Source organism: Dasypus novemcinctus, chromosome 21 (assembly GCF_030445035.2).
Source record: "Dasypus novemcinctus isolate mDasNov1 chromosome 21, mDasNov1.1.hap2, whole genome shotgun sequence".
NCBI lineage: Eukaryota > Metazoa > Chordata > Mammalia > Cingulata > Dasypodidae > Dasypus > Dasypus novemcinctus.
The window spans coordinates 85,457,716-85,471,790 of NC_080693.1; the positions used below are offsets into that span (position 1 = coordinate 85,457,716).

The 14,075-nt window shown below is 69.2% G+C and overlaps 1 protein-coding gene across 1 annotated transcript; it reads right to left on the reverse strand.

The window, feature by feature from the left end:
• Positions 1–1,434: 1,434 nt before the first annotated feature.
• On the reverse strand, positions 1,435–4,206 carry ACTG1 (actin gamma 1). The gene is made up of 6 exons (XM_058284876.2): positions 4,099–4,206; positions 3,673–3,801; positions 3,353–3,592; positions 2,600–3,038; positions 2,335–2,516; positions 1,435–2,199 (listed from the first exon to the last, which is right to left on the reverse strand). The coding sequence occupies exons 2-6, from the start codon at positions 3,793–3,795 to the stop codon at positions 2,056–2,058; spliced, it is 1,128 nt and encodes a 375-aa protein (XP_058140859.1). The 5' UTR covers positions 3,796–3,801; positions 4,099–4,206; the 3' UTR covers positions 1,435–2,055.
• Between the last annotated feature and the right edge of the window lie 9,869 nt (positions 4,207–14,075).

The following is a 14,075-nucleotide window of genomic DNA, read 5'->3' on the forward strand; positions in this document are numbered from 1 at the left end:
TGCTCGGACCCTGCAGGCAGCAGCTGCGCGTCTGTGGATCCGCTGAAGGCCACGGGCTTGTGCGCCTGACACGGGTGCAGTGGATGCGCGTGAAGGACACTCTACGGTGACGCAGCGCAGAAACCTTTTTAACTGGGCTCTCCTGTACTTTCCACTTGCTGGGGACCCAGGGCCTCCCGTCCCTGTGCTCTGCACCCCCCACTTCCCCCCAACCCTCCACGCTGAGCTGGGAGACTTCCCCCCACTCCGTGCCCCAGAACTTGTTTGCCAGGATTCCACGTTGTGGTCATCACATGAAGCACGTTCCTATCACCTTGTGATTCACAGACCGCGTTCACGCGTTTTGCCCCACATTCTCCTCACACAGCCGTGGGGGCTGCTGCTCCCACTGCCCCTGGCACACAGGGTCCCCTGGATCCCAGCAGGCCCTAAATCCAGTGATGCTTGTCCACGTTGAGACGAGCAAGAGGTGGTCACGTGCTGACAGGCAGATGGGAGTGACGCACAAGCACTGGCCCCCTGAGCCCCTGCAGACCCTCTCCTGCCCTCACCTGGCTGCCCAAGGACGGGGACAGGCTGCATCTCGTCCTAGTTTCAGTTCTTCCTGAATTCTGAGCATGCGTGTGGCTTTTACTGTCCTTGAAGGAAAGACCAAGCTCGTTCGCTTGGACAACCTCAAATGCTGGCAGGAGGCCCTTGGCAGACGCCGGGCAAGGGGCTGGGGGAGCAGCGAGAGGAGGGAAACCAGAGGGTGTCCTGGATGGACAAGGGTGCCGCCGATACCGACACCGCCCCAGGCAAGATGGGCTGGGCTACGCCGTTTGCCAGGCGACCCACCTCCACGGCCAGCAGAGGGTGTGGCTAATGCGGCACACTCCGCCTGTTCTGCCTCGTGAAGAGATTTTTTCTGACCATAATGGACCCCTGCCTGATGCAAAACCCTCAGTTCCTCAGAATAAGTCCTTCAGCTTCAGTTTTAAACTTAAATTGTACTTTCAATTCACTGAAAAAATTCCCTACCCCAAACCCTGGAGTGTTTGAAAAGTTACCCCCTTCACCACCACCACCTGGGGTCCAAAGAACCTGAGGAGGACCTGGGCACATGGGAAACACCACCTGTGCCACCCCAAAAGCTCCAGCTCCAAGACAGCCCCTTTCTTGGCTATGACCGAGGCCAAGCAGCCCCTGCTGCCTCCCTCCTCCAGCATTAAACACCTGAGGGCTGCAAACACCTGAGCTGGTTCCCAGCCCCCTGCAGGAGGGTCAACAAGGACCACCTACCCTGCCACAGCCTGCAGCTGATGGGGTTTAAGGAGGCCACACCTGGCAGGGAAAAGGGAACCCCAAGGACCTCCTGTAGCCGAGGATGGGGGCCCCGTTTTCCCACTGGCCAGACGCCCCCCTCCTAAGTCCCAAGACAGGCACTGACACCTCTTTACTGCAGCACTTTATTTTTCCTTACACGATGACGTGTTGCTGGGGCCTAATGTTGTCACATGACAGTAGAAAACCAAACTTTGTCATCTCTCAAAAGATTTGAGAATTGAGTACAAAAAACCTTACATAAATTAAAGGATGAATAAATTTACAGGTGTGAATGCAAACCGTTTCCCAACTCAAGGCAAGGAGCGACCCGCGGTGTTCTGGAGGGAAAACATCAGGTAAGAAAGGAAACGGGGTCCCCAGCTCGGCCCCCCTCGGCCGGCAGCGTCGAGCGGCCAGGAGGGCCCGCGGCCGCAGGGGCCGGGCCAGCGCCTCGCCGCACCCTGCACGGGCCGGGCCCGGCCCCGGCCGCCCTCCCCGCGCCGGTCACAGGGCCCGCGCTGCAGGCAGCTGGGGTGGCGCGGCGACACGCACGGGGAACGCAGACAGACACCGAGGAGACGGGGCAGCAACAGGGTCGGCCGTCCAGTGCTGGCGGGGACGGGCTTCGGGACGAGCTTCTCTTCGCAGGCTTGTTCCAGTTTCACGAGGCTCGCGCGGGGCCGCGGGCCTGCCGGGCGGACCTGCGCCCCCGGCCCCGGGCAGCAGGCGCGCCGCGCACGCGCAGTCCGTTCAGAAGCACTTGCGGTGCACGATGGAGGGCCCCGACTCGTCGTACTCCTGCTTGCTGATCCACATCTGCTGGAAGGTGGACAGCGACGCCAGGATCGAGCCGCCGATCCACACCGAGTACTTGCGCTCAGGGGGGGCGATGATCTGCGGGAGAGGACGGGCGTCAGCGGGGAGGCCCCCGGCCAGGCCCCGCCCCCGCCTCCCCGCCAGGCCCCGCCCCCCGCCAGGCCCCGCCCCCGCCTCCCCGCCAGGCCCCGCCCCCCGCCAGGCCCCGCCCACCTTGATCTTCATGGTGCTGGGGGCCAGCGCCGTGATCTCCTTCTGCATGCGGTCGGCGATGCCGGGGTACATGGTGGTGCCCCCCGACAGCACCGTGTTGGCGTACAGGTCCTTCCGGATGTCCACGTCGCACTTCATGATGGAGTTGAAGGTGGTCTCGTGGATGCCGCACGACTCCATACCTAGGACGGGCGCGGGGCGTCAGGCAGGCGGGGGCTGCGGGACAGGGCAGGGGGCCGGGGGCGGCGGGGTCCGCGCGGCCTACCCAGGAAGGAGGGCTGGAAGAGCGCCTCGGGGCAGCGGAAGCGCTCGTTGCCGATGGTGATGACCTGGCCGTCGGGCAGCTCGTAGCTCTTCTCCAGCGACGACGAGGACGCGGCCGTGGCCATCTCCTGCTCGAAGTCCAGCGCCACGTAGCACAGCTTCTCCTTGATGTCGCGCACGATCTCGCGCTCGGCCGTGGTGGTGAAGCTGTAGCCGCGCTCCGTGAGGATCTTCATGAGGTAGTCGGTCAGGTCGCGGCCGGCCAGGTCCAGGCGCAGGATGGCGTGCGGCAGCGCGTAGCCCTCGTAGATGGGCACCGTGTGCGTGACGCCGTCGCCCGAGTCCATGACGATGCCTGTGGTGCGGCCCGACGCGTACAGCGACAGCACGGCCTGGATGGCCACGTACATGGCCGGCGTGTTGAAGGTCTCGAACATGATCTGCGGGAGGGGGCGGCTCAGACGGGCCCGGGGCGCACCCCTGCGCACACGCTGCCAGCATGCCACCCCGGGAGCGGAGAGGGGGTGGAGGGAGGGAGGGGGGGGGGGGAGAGGAGGAGGAGGAGGAGGAGGAGGAGGAGCAGGGAGAGGAGAGGCAGGCGGAAGCACACACGAGAACCTTGAGGCCTCAGGGAAGGAAGGCCGGGACGGGACCGGGGCCCTGGAACACCGAAAGAAACACTTGAATTTCAGAAAGACGAAGAACAGAGCTGGGGGGGCGGGGCAGGGGGCGGGCGCCCCGCCCATGCGGCTACCTGCGTCATCTTCTCCCGGTTGGCCTTGGGGTTCAGGGGCGCCTCGGTCAGCAGCACGGGGTGCTCCTCGGGGGCCACGCGCAGCTCGTTGTAGAAGGTGTGGTGCCAGATCTTCTCCATGTCGTCCCAGTTGGTGACGATGCCGTGCTCGATGGGGTACTTGAGCGTCAGGATGCCGCGCTTGCTCTGCGCCTCGTCGCCCACGTACGAGTCCTTCTGGCCCATGCCCACCATCACGCCCTGCGAGACACGGCGTCAGACCCCCGCGGCTCCCCGCGGCGCCGCGCCCGGGGGCCCCACCCCGCGGGCCCCGCGCTCACCTGGTGCCGGGGGCGGCCCACGATGGACGGGAACACGGCGCGGGGCGCGTCGTCCCCAGCGAAGCCGGCCTTGCACATGCCGGAGCCGTTGTCGATGACCAGCGCGGCGATTTCCTCTTCCATGGCGATCTGCGGGGCGCGGGAGGGAATCAGGGCGCCTCTCCCGACAGCAGCCCCAGCCCCGCAGACGGCCCAGGAGTGACCTAAAGCCGGCTCCCGGCCTTCGCCGCCGCCCCCCCGGCGCCTCCCGCAGAGCGGGCCCCGCCCGGCCGCCCACCCCCCGCCCAGGGCGGCGCTCTCCGCGGGCAGCTGCGGGCGCCCGCTCGGGCCCCGCCGTCCAGTCGCTCTTTGTTCCCGGCCCCGAAGGGCCTCTCGGGCGGGGACCAGGACCGCAGAGGAGTCGGGGCGACGCAGGCCGGGCCTTACCGAGGACGGAGGCCGCGGCGCGGAGAAACGAAGGAGCAGCGACGAGGAGTCGGAGGAGCCGGCAGCGGGGACTGAGACCGAGCGCGGCCTCCCCCGCCGCTATTTAAGCCGGCGCGGGGCGCGCGCGCGGCCCGGCGGCGCGCGCGGCCCAGAACATGTCCTTATATGGCGATCTTGCCGAAAGCCGAGCGCCCATTGGCCCGCCCGCCCGGGGCACGTGGGAACCCGCGCGCGGCCCCGCCCCCCGCGCGCGCCGCCCCCCAACGGCCCCGCCCGCGCCGCCCCCGCCGCGCCGGGACCCCGCACGGGCCTGGGGCGCCGGGCGCGGGGCGCGGCGGAGGCCGCAGGGCGCCGGGCGCCGCCGGGGGTGGCCGGCAGAATCGCGGGGTGACAGGCCCGGCCCCGCCCCGGGACTGCCGCGCCTGGGGGAGGGGCCCGGCTGCGCCCCGAAACTTCCTGGCCCCGCCGGGGCGTGTCCCCTCCGGCCGGTGGGGGCCTCGGCTCCCGGACGCCTCCCGCGGAGCTGCCCCTCGGGCTCCGCCGGGCGCGCGGGCCGCGTAGGCCCATTCCCGGGCTCGCCCTGGGGGAGGGGACGGGGCGCCCGCGCGCTCACGACCCCCGGCCCGTCCCCGTCTCGCTGAGGGGTGCGACCCTGCGGTGCACACGCCCCCCCTCCGTGGAAAGCGGGGAGCGCTCGGCCCCGACACCCCTGCCTCCCCCGGCGCAGGCCCCGTGCGCCCCGGCTCTGCTCTGGGTTTGGGGCCCCCTCACCCCAACACAGGGGCGCTGGCTTTTGTTCGGCCTTAACCACCGTAAGGTCGTGGGTAAAAGGCCGGCGACGGAGTCCCGACTCCCCAAACAGCCTCCCCCCTAACCCTGGGCGGGCTGGGGTCCCCGGGTGCGCCTCCCGGGCCTCTGTGCTGCGGGGAAGTGCCAGGGCGGCAGCGAGACCAGCGACCTGCAGGCGCAGGCCCGGGAAAGTGGGCGCCCTTCTCCCCCAGGGGTCTGCAACGAGTGACCTGTCCCGGCCGGCCGCGTCCTGGCGCCCTGTGTGGCCGGGTACTCGGCTTAGAGCGGAGGGGAGCGGGTATTTTCCGGGGGCTTATTTGGAAGTTTTTGCAATTGCTCGGTATAAAAATTAAGACATCAGAGCAGGTGTCGCGGGAGGGCACCGGCCGGGGCAGGGGTGTGGCTGCGCCTGGCAGAGCCGGGCAAGGGACTGGGCCAAGGTCGGAGGGCGCGGGGCCCGAGGCCTCAGGAGGGCGGGGGTGGGGGCGACTGGTACCCGGCCCAGGGCTCCCCGCGTGTTCTGCCAGGTCCGCGAGTGACCGCCCCTCGTGCGAGGACCCCAGGGTGGCTTTCCAGAGTGCGCGCCCGGTTCTTGGAGAGCCCGCCCCGACCCTGGCTCCTGGTGGAAGCACAGCTTCCTGGACCCCCGGGCCGGGGGACAGCAACGATGGGTCCCCAGACGCGATGGCAAACGGAGGGGCGTGGGGGTGCTGTGGCCGTCGGGGATCGGGGCGCGTGCCCCCTCCTCAGCCTCACATTTTCCCTAAATGTTCTTGTGTACCCGAGAGGAGTGGCTGCGCCCGGGTGCCCAAGGGTGCTGGGGCGGCGGGGCCGATGGGCGCTCGACCTCTGTCCCTTCTTCTCCCCTCCTCTCCAGGTGGGCGCCAAAGGGTGGGGGAGAAGTGGGGGGTCCTGGGCCCTCGAGATCGCCGGGGTCCCCGCCCGGCAGGCCCTGGGCCGCGGTGGGGGAAGGGACAGCTGCTTCCCCTTCCTCGCCGTGTCACCGGGGGGTGGAGGGGGCGCGAGCAAGGTGCGGCCGCAGGTGCGCGGGCGGGGGCGGCGGCGCGCGGCGCGGCCATATTTGGCGATTTCGGCGCCGCCGGAGCCCCGCCCGCCGCCGCCGCCGCCGGGAAGCCCGCGGCCCAGCCCGGGTCCCCGCCGCGCGCCCGCGGCCCTGAGTCACCGGCCGGGCGGGAGGCGGAAGCAACGGCCGCGGGCGCGCGGGCCCGGCGCTCCTCGCCTTATTTAGTCACGGAGGCCGCCGATTGGCCGGCGGGACAAAGGGCCGCCCCCTCCCGCCTGCCCCTGGCGGGGGGCTCCGCTCGGCCTCCGCGCCCGAGCGTCCGGGGGCGGGGGGTGCGGGCTGGAGGGGGCCGAGGCCCTGCGGGTCCCAGGCCGCGGGGGGTGGGGCTGCGGGCCTGGGGGGGGGGGGCGAGGGGCGCGCGCGGAAGCCGGGCCGAGTGGCCGGGGGCGGGGCCGGTGCGGGGCGCTGATTTCTTCAGCGCGATTTTTCTGTTTTGCAGCTGGACAGCTGTGAGGCCTCCCCAAGATCTCCGGGGGCCGCTGGGGATTCAGCGGGGCGCCCCCACCCAGCTGGGAGGGCCTGACGCCCCTGGCACAGGGTGGTGTGGGCGGGGCGAGGCTGGAGAAGGGCAGGTGCCTCGCCCTGCCGTCCCCAAGGAGTCCCTTCCCCCGCTGACCACGCGCCTTTAGCCCTAACCGCGTTTAACCAGGGAGAAAACATCAGCCCAGAGGCGGCCTCGCCCTCGGGGTGCCTCCACGGCGGGGTCGCCTCCTGCACCAGTCTAGGGTACTCCTGGCATGGGGGTCATCTCTGCACCTGGTCACACGGCCTCCAGCTAGCTAAGCGCCTTTTCCTTCAACCAGGGGACCTGGGTTGGACCCCGGGGGAGGAGTCGCTGGTGGGAGCGCGGCCGGGCGGTTGGTGGCTTTACTTGGTAGTGGCACAGCCTTAGTGGCTCAGTCAACGTCCAGTAAGATGTAGCAGTTAAGGAAACCAAGCTAGGAGAGGCCGTGGGAACTCTGTATACTGTCTATGCAAGTTTTTGTAAATCCAAGATTATTCCAAAATTGAAAGTTTATTTGAACAATCCGAGGGAAAGCCAGCCTGCCTACCATCGCCCAGCGTCTGTGCTCTCCTGCCACAACTTTGCAGTCAGATCAGCCCTGGGTGGGCCCAGTGGGCCGAGCAGTGGACCCGGGCTGCCCTGTGGGCGTGGCCAGGTTCTCGCAGGCCCTGGCACCCGGAAGTGCAGTTGGTCCAGCCTGGGGTCTCCTGCGTGGCCACTTGGGGTGGCTGCAAGGAAGCCGGGCACTGCTCTCACGGCTGTGGCTGCCGTTTGTCCTGGCGGGAGCTGTCCACAAGTTACTCGTGAGTCATTGTAATTCCCAGAGCCTCCATGACTAGGCTGTATCATAGAAGGGGAAACTGAGGCTCACAGCATCCCCCTGGCTGGGATAAGCTGAACCAGAGCCCAGGCTCATCACGTCCTTGGGGGTCGGCTCTGGAGGCGGATTCAGCACGTGTACTGCCGTGAAGGTGCCTGCCCAGCTCTGGCTGCCCCCCTCCCCGGGTGGAAGGTTCCAGGCCCTTGGCTTATCCAATGGTCCCCTCACCCCTCTGCAGTGCTAAGGAGCCACAGAGGCTTCTAGAAGGAGCACTGGGCCAGGAGCCAGGAAACGTGGCTTCCAGGCCCAGCTCAGCCTGGTCAAGCTGGAGGCCACTCTGCCTGGGTTTTCTCATGGGTGGAAAGGGGTGTGTGGCGACGTGAGGGACCCGCACCCGTCAGGGCTGGGGCTGGCCGCCGTCCTCACGGGGTGAGGGGTCTGGAGCCACCTCCCTCCAGGCCCCTGCTCAGGAGTTCCTTCCCGACCGGCCGCCTGAGGCCCCAGGCAGTGCGACTTGGGTGATGATTAAGAGGCGCTCGTGCCGCCTGTCAGGCCTGAGCCCCGGCAGCCCCCGCCCAGGTGGGCCTTCCGTGCGGGCCTCGGCAGCGCCCAGCGGGACGGGGAGAACCGCCGGGGCTCGCAGTGACGGCCACGGAGTCAGTCGGGGCCCGCGGGTGGCCAGAGGCAGAGCCACAGCCCGTCCCTCTCCCCCTTTGCCACGAAGAGTAAGCGCCACGGCACCACCGTGGCGACGCCCGCCTGCAGGTGCTGATGATTCACCCAGTGTTGGCTTTTCCTGGCCCCAGCCCGGACCGGAGGGTGCAGGTACGGGGTGCAGCCCGGCAGCGTGTGCTGAGCCGTCAAGCGAGACCCCCGTACCTGGGCCCCCAGGTTGGCAGAGCGTCTGAGAGGAGGCCGGGCCTCCCAGCCTGGAGGGGCAAGCGGGGTCGGGGCAGAGGCTGGCCGGACTCTGGCAAGGAGGTTTAGGAGAAGCACCCGCCCTCCTCCCGGATGCAGGAAGGGTGTGGCTGGGGAGGGCCCTCGGCCTGACTCGGGACCCCTCTCTCCAGCTGCAGTAGGTGGGCTTCTGCCCCAGACCAGAGAGCAGCGGCCACAGGGACACAGGGACGAAGGGGACAGAAGTGGGGGGGACACACAGTCAAGGCTCAGGGTTAACCCTTCATGCATCCCCTGCCCTGGGGTGGGAAGGGACTCACTCCACGGGGCTTCCCACCCCCAGGCTTTCCCGCCCCCGGGTGTCTGGCTCTGGCTCTGGGCAGAGGACAGGCAGGTGGGGGGAGGACAGCTCCACGCAGGTGGGCGCCCCCTGCCCCCAAGACGATGCTGGTGCCGGTGGAGTGGAGGGGGCAGCAGGCCTGGGGGAGCCGGGGCTCCCGCCAGGACACACGGCCTCAGCCTCGCCCTCCTTCCCCAGCCCCGGGACCCAGCAGGCAGGCGCCACCAGGCCGACGGCCCGCGGGGCGGGGAGGGGCGGGGAGGGGCGGGGGCGGGCCTGCTCGCGCTGGCGGCGGAAGGCCGGGGAGAGCCGCTCAGTGTCCTGCGGGCAGGGAGGGCCCCCTCCGCCGGAGGAGCCCCCAGGGCGCCCAGGCCTGCGTCTGCCGCTTTGCGTGGGGGTGAGCCGTGGTGTCCGCTGCATAGCCGGGGGTGGGGCTAGGGCATCCTGGGCACCCGACTGCAGCGCGCCCCTCCGGCCTGGGGCCTCCACGTCCTCCTTTGTCCCAGGGTCTGCGTCCCGCCCTCCCCCCCGCAGCCAGTACCTGCACCAGCCTTCCCTGCACTCTTTGGGGTCAGCGCTGTGGGTCCCCAGGGGCGTGGGGTCCAGACCCGGGAAACGGCGCGGGGGCTGCAGGAGTGCGGGGACCCTGCCCCGAAGCCCCCGTGGACTGGGGGCAGCCGCCCCCCTCTCACCTGTCCGCGCCGCGCTCTCCTGGTCGCCTCTGTCCCCGCGGGGTCCGGCAGGGGGCGCTCGCGCACCTGCCCGGCCTCACCTCTGCTCACGCCCCCGCCCATGCATGGCCCACGCCCCCGCTCGGCACCCGCGTCTCCAGTGCCGCCCCCCCCCACCGGCTGGCCTGATGGGACACCCCGCCCACAGCAGCCCGGCGCCCCGGTGTCATCCCCAGGTGGGCCGCCAGGTGGGTCCCGCTATCGCCAGAGGCGCCGGGGCTGGGAGTCGGCGGCACCTGCTGGTCCTGGCGGCCGCACTTCCCACCCAGCAGCTGAGTCACAGCTGAAGGGTGCGGCAGGCAGGGCCCCCAGGAGCCGGCCGGAAGGGCCGTGACCCCAGCCCGGGCTGACGCCGGGAATGAGTGTGGTCAGCCGGCCGCACCCAGGGCGACCGAGGAGGGGAGGGTCAGGCCCCGAGCTCAGGCGTCGCCCCCTGCCCAGGGGCAGCCAGCACCCCAGAGACACCCAGAGGAAGAGCAGGCCTGGCCGGAAGGGGTCTTTGGGCAGCGCCCGTGGGCCTCCAAGGTGCCGCGCCCGGCCCTGCCTTCCCTGCAGCCACTCAGCCAACTCCAGCAGCTGCCTCGGTGGCCACCTGGAGAGGCCAGAGGGGCCCAGGGGCTGCTTCAAGGTCACCCGCAGAAATGGCCTGTACCCCCACCCACCTGACGCTCTTCTCCCGCGGGCTGGGAGGCCTGAGGGGGGACCAGGGGGGTGAGTTTATTCAGTTTTCCAGGGCTGTGAGCTGTGGGACTTGGTTGTTTAGGGCTGGCTGTGGGGCTGGAGGAGAGGGGAGGCTGGAAGGGGGGGGCTGGGAGGGTTAGAGGAGGGGGAGCTGGAGGAGGGGGGCTGGAAAGGGGGGCTGGGGGGCTGGAGGAGAGGGAGCGCTGGAAGAGGGGGGCCAGAGGAGAGGGGCCTGGAGGAGGGGGACTGGAAGAGAGGGGGCTAGAGGAGAGGTGGGGGTCTGGAGGGGGTCTGGAGGTAAGGTGGGGGGCTGGAGGAGAGGTAGGGGCCGGAGGGGGGGGCTGGAGAAGAGTTGGGGGGCTGGAGGAAAGGTGGAAGCTGGAGGAGGGGGCCTGGAGGACAGGTGGGGAGGGCACTGGCAGGGTGGACCCATGTCAGGGGTCCTCGAAAGCCCACCAGAGCAGTCACACTTCCTTCTGAGGAAGTGGGGACCCCCCGCAGGCTCTGGGGGTCAGGGGAGAGCAGAGGGCAGACGAGGGAGCTGACCCTGCCACTGGAGGTCCAGACTGGGGCCTGGTCCTTCCCAAGGATGGACGGTCAACTCCGCGGGTGTGCGGCCGGGTCGTCCCTCCCTAGGTCAGCTGGGGACTGTGGGAGTGGATCGTCCCACCTGGGCGGCCCCCACCTGCAGGCACCGCCCTGTGCCACACCCTCCAGCCCTCAGAGGAGTCCCCCCACTTCACACCCGGAAAGAGGGAGGCCCGTGGGCAGGGGGCTCTCCCGGGGCCAGCGGTCAGGGGCAGGCCTGGGTGGGTCGCGGGATCTGGAGCTTTGCCCCCACCCGCGACCACGGCTGGCAGGGGCGGGGCTTCGAGTGCAGGTGGAGTCGCGTGTCGCAGCTGAGCAGCGCGGCTCCCCCTGCTGCTCAGGAGCCGCCTCCGGGAGGTGCGTCGTCGCCCCCGCGCTGCGCGGTGTCCCTTGACTCCTGATCCCAAATCTCTTGGCGACAGAAGGCGCAGGCTCCCGCGCATTCCCAGGCCGCTTCCCAGCATGCTCCGCCAACAGCCTTCAGTTCTCAGAAATTTAATATTTTTTCTTTAATTCCTTTCATTTTTGGTTTTCTTCCTTTTTGGAATTGCTATTCATTTCTCCTAAATTCTTCGATTAATCCCCTAGTATACTCATTTTTTCTTCCTTTTTTTTTTTTTTCAACATACTGGAATACTTCCTTAATTTTTTCTCGCTCTCTGACTATTGCTGGCTGGAATTTTTACCCTTTTTGTGTTGAAATAATTCCACACTTACCTAATTCTTAAACATTTTGCCACACTTGCGTCCTTGTCTTTCTGTTTCCGTTTCTGAATTGGGGACGAGGTTCCGACGTGCCGCCCCGTGTCTCCTGCTATTTTGGCGCGTGCTCCCCGACGACGGGGATGGCGTCCTGCACGAACCACAGCCGAGGGGCGCAGCCGGGCGGCTGGCCGTGAGCGCCGTAGTGTTTATTTGCAGTCCCTGTTTTAATGCTGTCTCTGTCCCCATTGTGCCCCCGGTAGCATTTTCTTTCCCCCGGCTCGGCCTGGAGCACGCGTGGCGGTCAGCCGCCCCGTCCCGTCGTCCTTGGTGCCCGGGCCTCCCTCTCGCTCTCGGAACCGGCTACGGCATTGACTGTGAGGCAGGGGGGTTCCTAAAAGCAGACCTGGCCCGACGCCCGCGGCTGAATGGCGTGGCCCGTTGCCATGGGAACCTCTGGGCCCAGTGAAGGCGACCCTGCGAGTGGGCGCGCAAGTTGTCCATTCTGATTTGTCCCAGAAGGCAGGGCCAGGGTCCTGGCGCCCAGCAGCCACACCACGTGTGTGACACGGGCTCTGTGGACAGCGCGGCCTGGTGCACGTGCGTGTGGCCGTGGGCGCAGAGAGGCCCTTGGCCAGGGCTGCGCAGAGCCCCCTCGGCTCCCCTGCAGAGCTGTGGACCCTCCCGTGGCTGCTGCTCGCGGTTGCCGGGAGGGGCCACCTGTGTCCTGCCTTGACCTGGTCCCTGCTCCGCTCCGGGCCACGGGGGCTCACCCTCCCCATTTCGCAGAGCCACCCTGCCAGCAGGGGGTCACTCGGGGCAGGGGTGCAGGCTGGGAGCCCCCTCCCCGCCGGCCCCTCACTCAGGCCCTGCCCCCGCCTCCCCCCGCCCTGGCTGGGGGAGCCTGTCACCCTAAACCAGACCTGCCGTCCTCGGGTAAACCAAGCCAGGCCCGCACCGCCCGCCGTGTAAGCGGAACCGGGGTGGGGGGGGGCGGGGAGCCCGCCATAAAAAAGTCATGAGGTGGCCGAGCCCGGCGCGGCCGGGACCTGCTGGAAGGACCCCGGGCGAGGGCAAGGCATGGAAAGCAGGGCCCGGGCAGTGCCCAGCAGCGCCAGCCGGCAGGGGCCCTGGCCTCATGCTGGGTGAGGTGCCAGCTCGGAACCGCGGGGTGGACAAGCACAGGGCAGAGTGCACCAGCACCCCGCTGCGGGGGACACCAGGGCGGCAGGGGGACCGTGCTGAATTGGGGGGGGCTCCTCTGCTCCCCCCTGAAGCCGGGTGGGCGATGACTGCCCAGGGTTGTCCAGCATTGCCTGGAGCAGGGCCCCCGGGCCTGGGGACAACGCGGCCCGCCCCGTGGGCTCCATCCTGGGCGGTTTCCCAGTTTCCAGGGCCCCGAGCCAGCCTGGGCGGGGCACAGGCGCACCGCCCCCCCTGGCACACGACCGCAGGGCCCGCGCCAGCTCACGCCACCAGCGTCCACGTTGCCAGGCACCTGGCTTGGCCCGTGCGCCGGTTGCCATGGCAGCGGGCAGCGCGCTGGCAGGAGTGCAGCCTGAGTGCCTGTGTCCAGGGCCGGCCCCGGGGAGAGCAGGAGGCCTGGGGTCCCCTGGCCGTGTCGCTGAAGTAGAAGGTGGGGGGACCAGCAGGAAGAGCCGCCCCCTCCTCCAGGCGGAAGTGCTGAGGGAGGGCGGCTGGCAGCCCGCCCAGGTGCCCCAGCCCCAAAGGGGCAGGCCCGGGGCAGAGCAGGGGGCGGGCGAGGGGCTCCGAGGGGCAGCAGCATCGGGCGCCCTCAGAGCACTCGCGGGACAGGCCACAGCACCGTGTCCGCGCACGTGGGTGGCCTTCTGTGCGGGTGGCGGGCGTGGGCGCGGCCAAGGGGCCCTGCTGCCCGAGGACGCTGCAGGGATGCTCGCGGGTCCACCTGTGGGCAGGTGGCGCCCCGTGCAGTGGGAGCCCGAGCTGCCCGCCCGCGGGGACCCCCACGCTTGCAGATGTGCCCAGAGGCGCCGCGCAGCGCCCCACACCCGTCTGCAGAGACTGGGACCAGAGCCCATGTCAGACAATCACGGGCACTTAGTAAGTGCCTACTGTGTGCCAGACACCTTCCTGGGGAGCCAAAAAGGAAACCGGACCCCCGCAAGGAGCCGGGCAGGAGGCTCAGGCCCCCGGGGCCACCCAGCAGGGGCTGCAAGCACTCTGCCGGAAGCGGGGTCTGGGAGGGCCACCCGCCAGGCCCCCAGACCCAGGAGGCCACTCCTTGGCTTCGGCACCTGCTTCAGCGCCAGGCGGCCCCCTCCCCACCCCCCACGTAGAGCGGGGGGGGCGCCCTGGAATGGAGGGGCCACGGCCACTTCTGGCTCTGCACCGAGAGGCTGTCGAGAGCCAGGCCACTTAGCGCCTGGCGCCCGGGCTTCCTCCACTGGCACCTGGCGCCCGGGAGCACCTGCCAGCGCGGTCAGCTAATGAGGCCGCCGCGCTAAGCAGGGCCCGGCTGGGAGTGGGGTGCAGGCGGCTGAGCTGTGCGGCCAGGCACATGCTGGGCGGGTGTTCCTGGGTGCAGCCCTGGGAGGGGGCAGCAGCGTGGCTCCCAGAGTGAAACCGAGGCACAGACAGCTGAGTGGCTGTATTTCCACACCAGAGGCTCCCCCCTCCCCCGTCATCGAGGCCCCGTTGGGCCCAAGTTCCCTGGGAAGTGGGGGTGGGATGGGGTTCTGTGGGGGCCCCGCAGGGTCTGCCTGGGTGGGGTGCAAGCCCAGAATGCGCCTTCTTAGGTGGGGGTGCCTGGCACACGGCCCACAGCGGGTGCCCCATAAATGCGCGTGGGTTGCACAGGG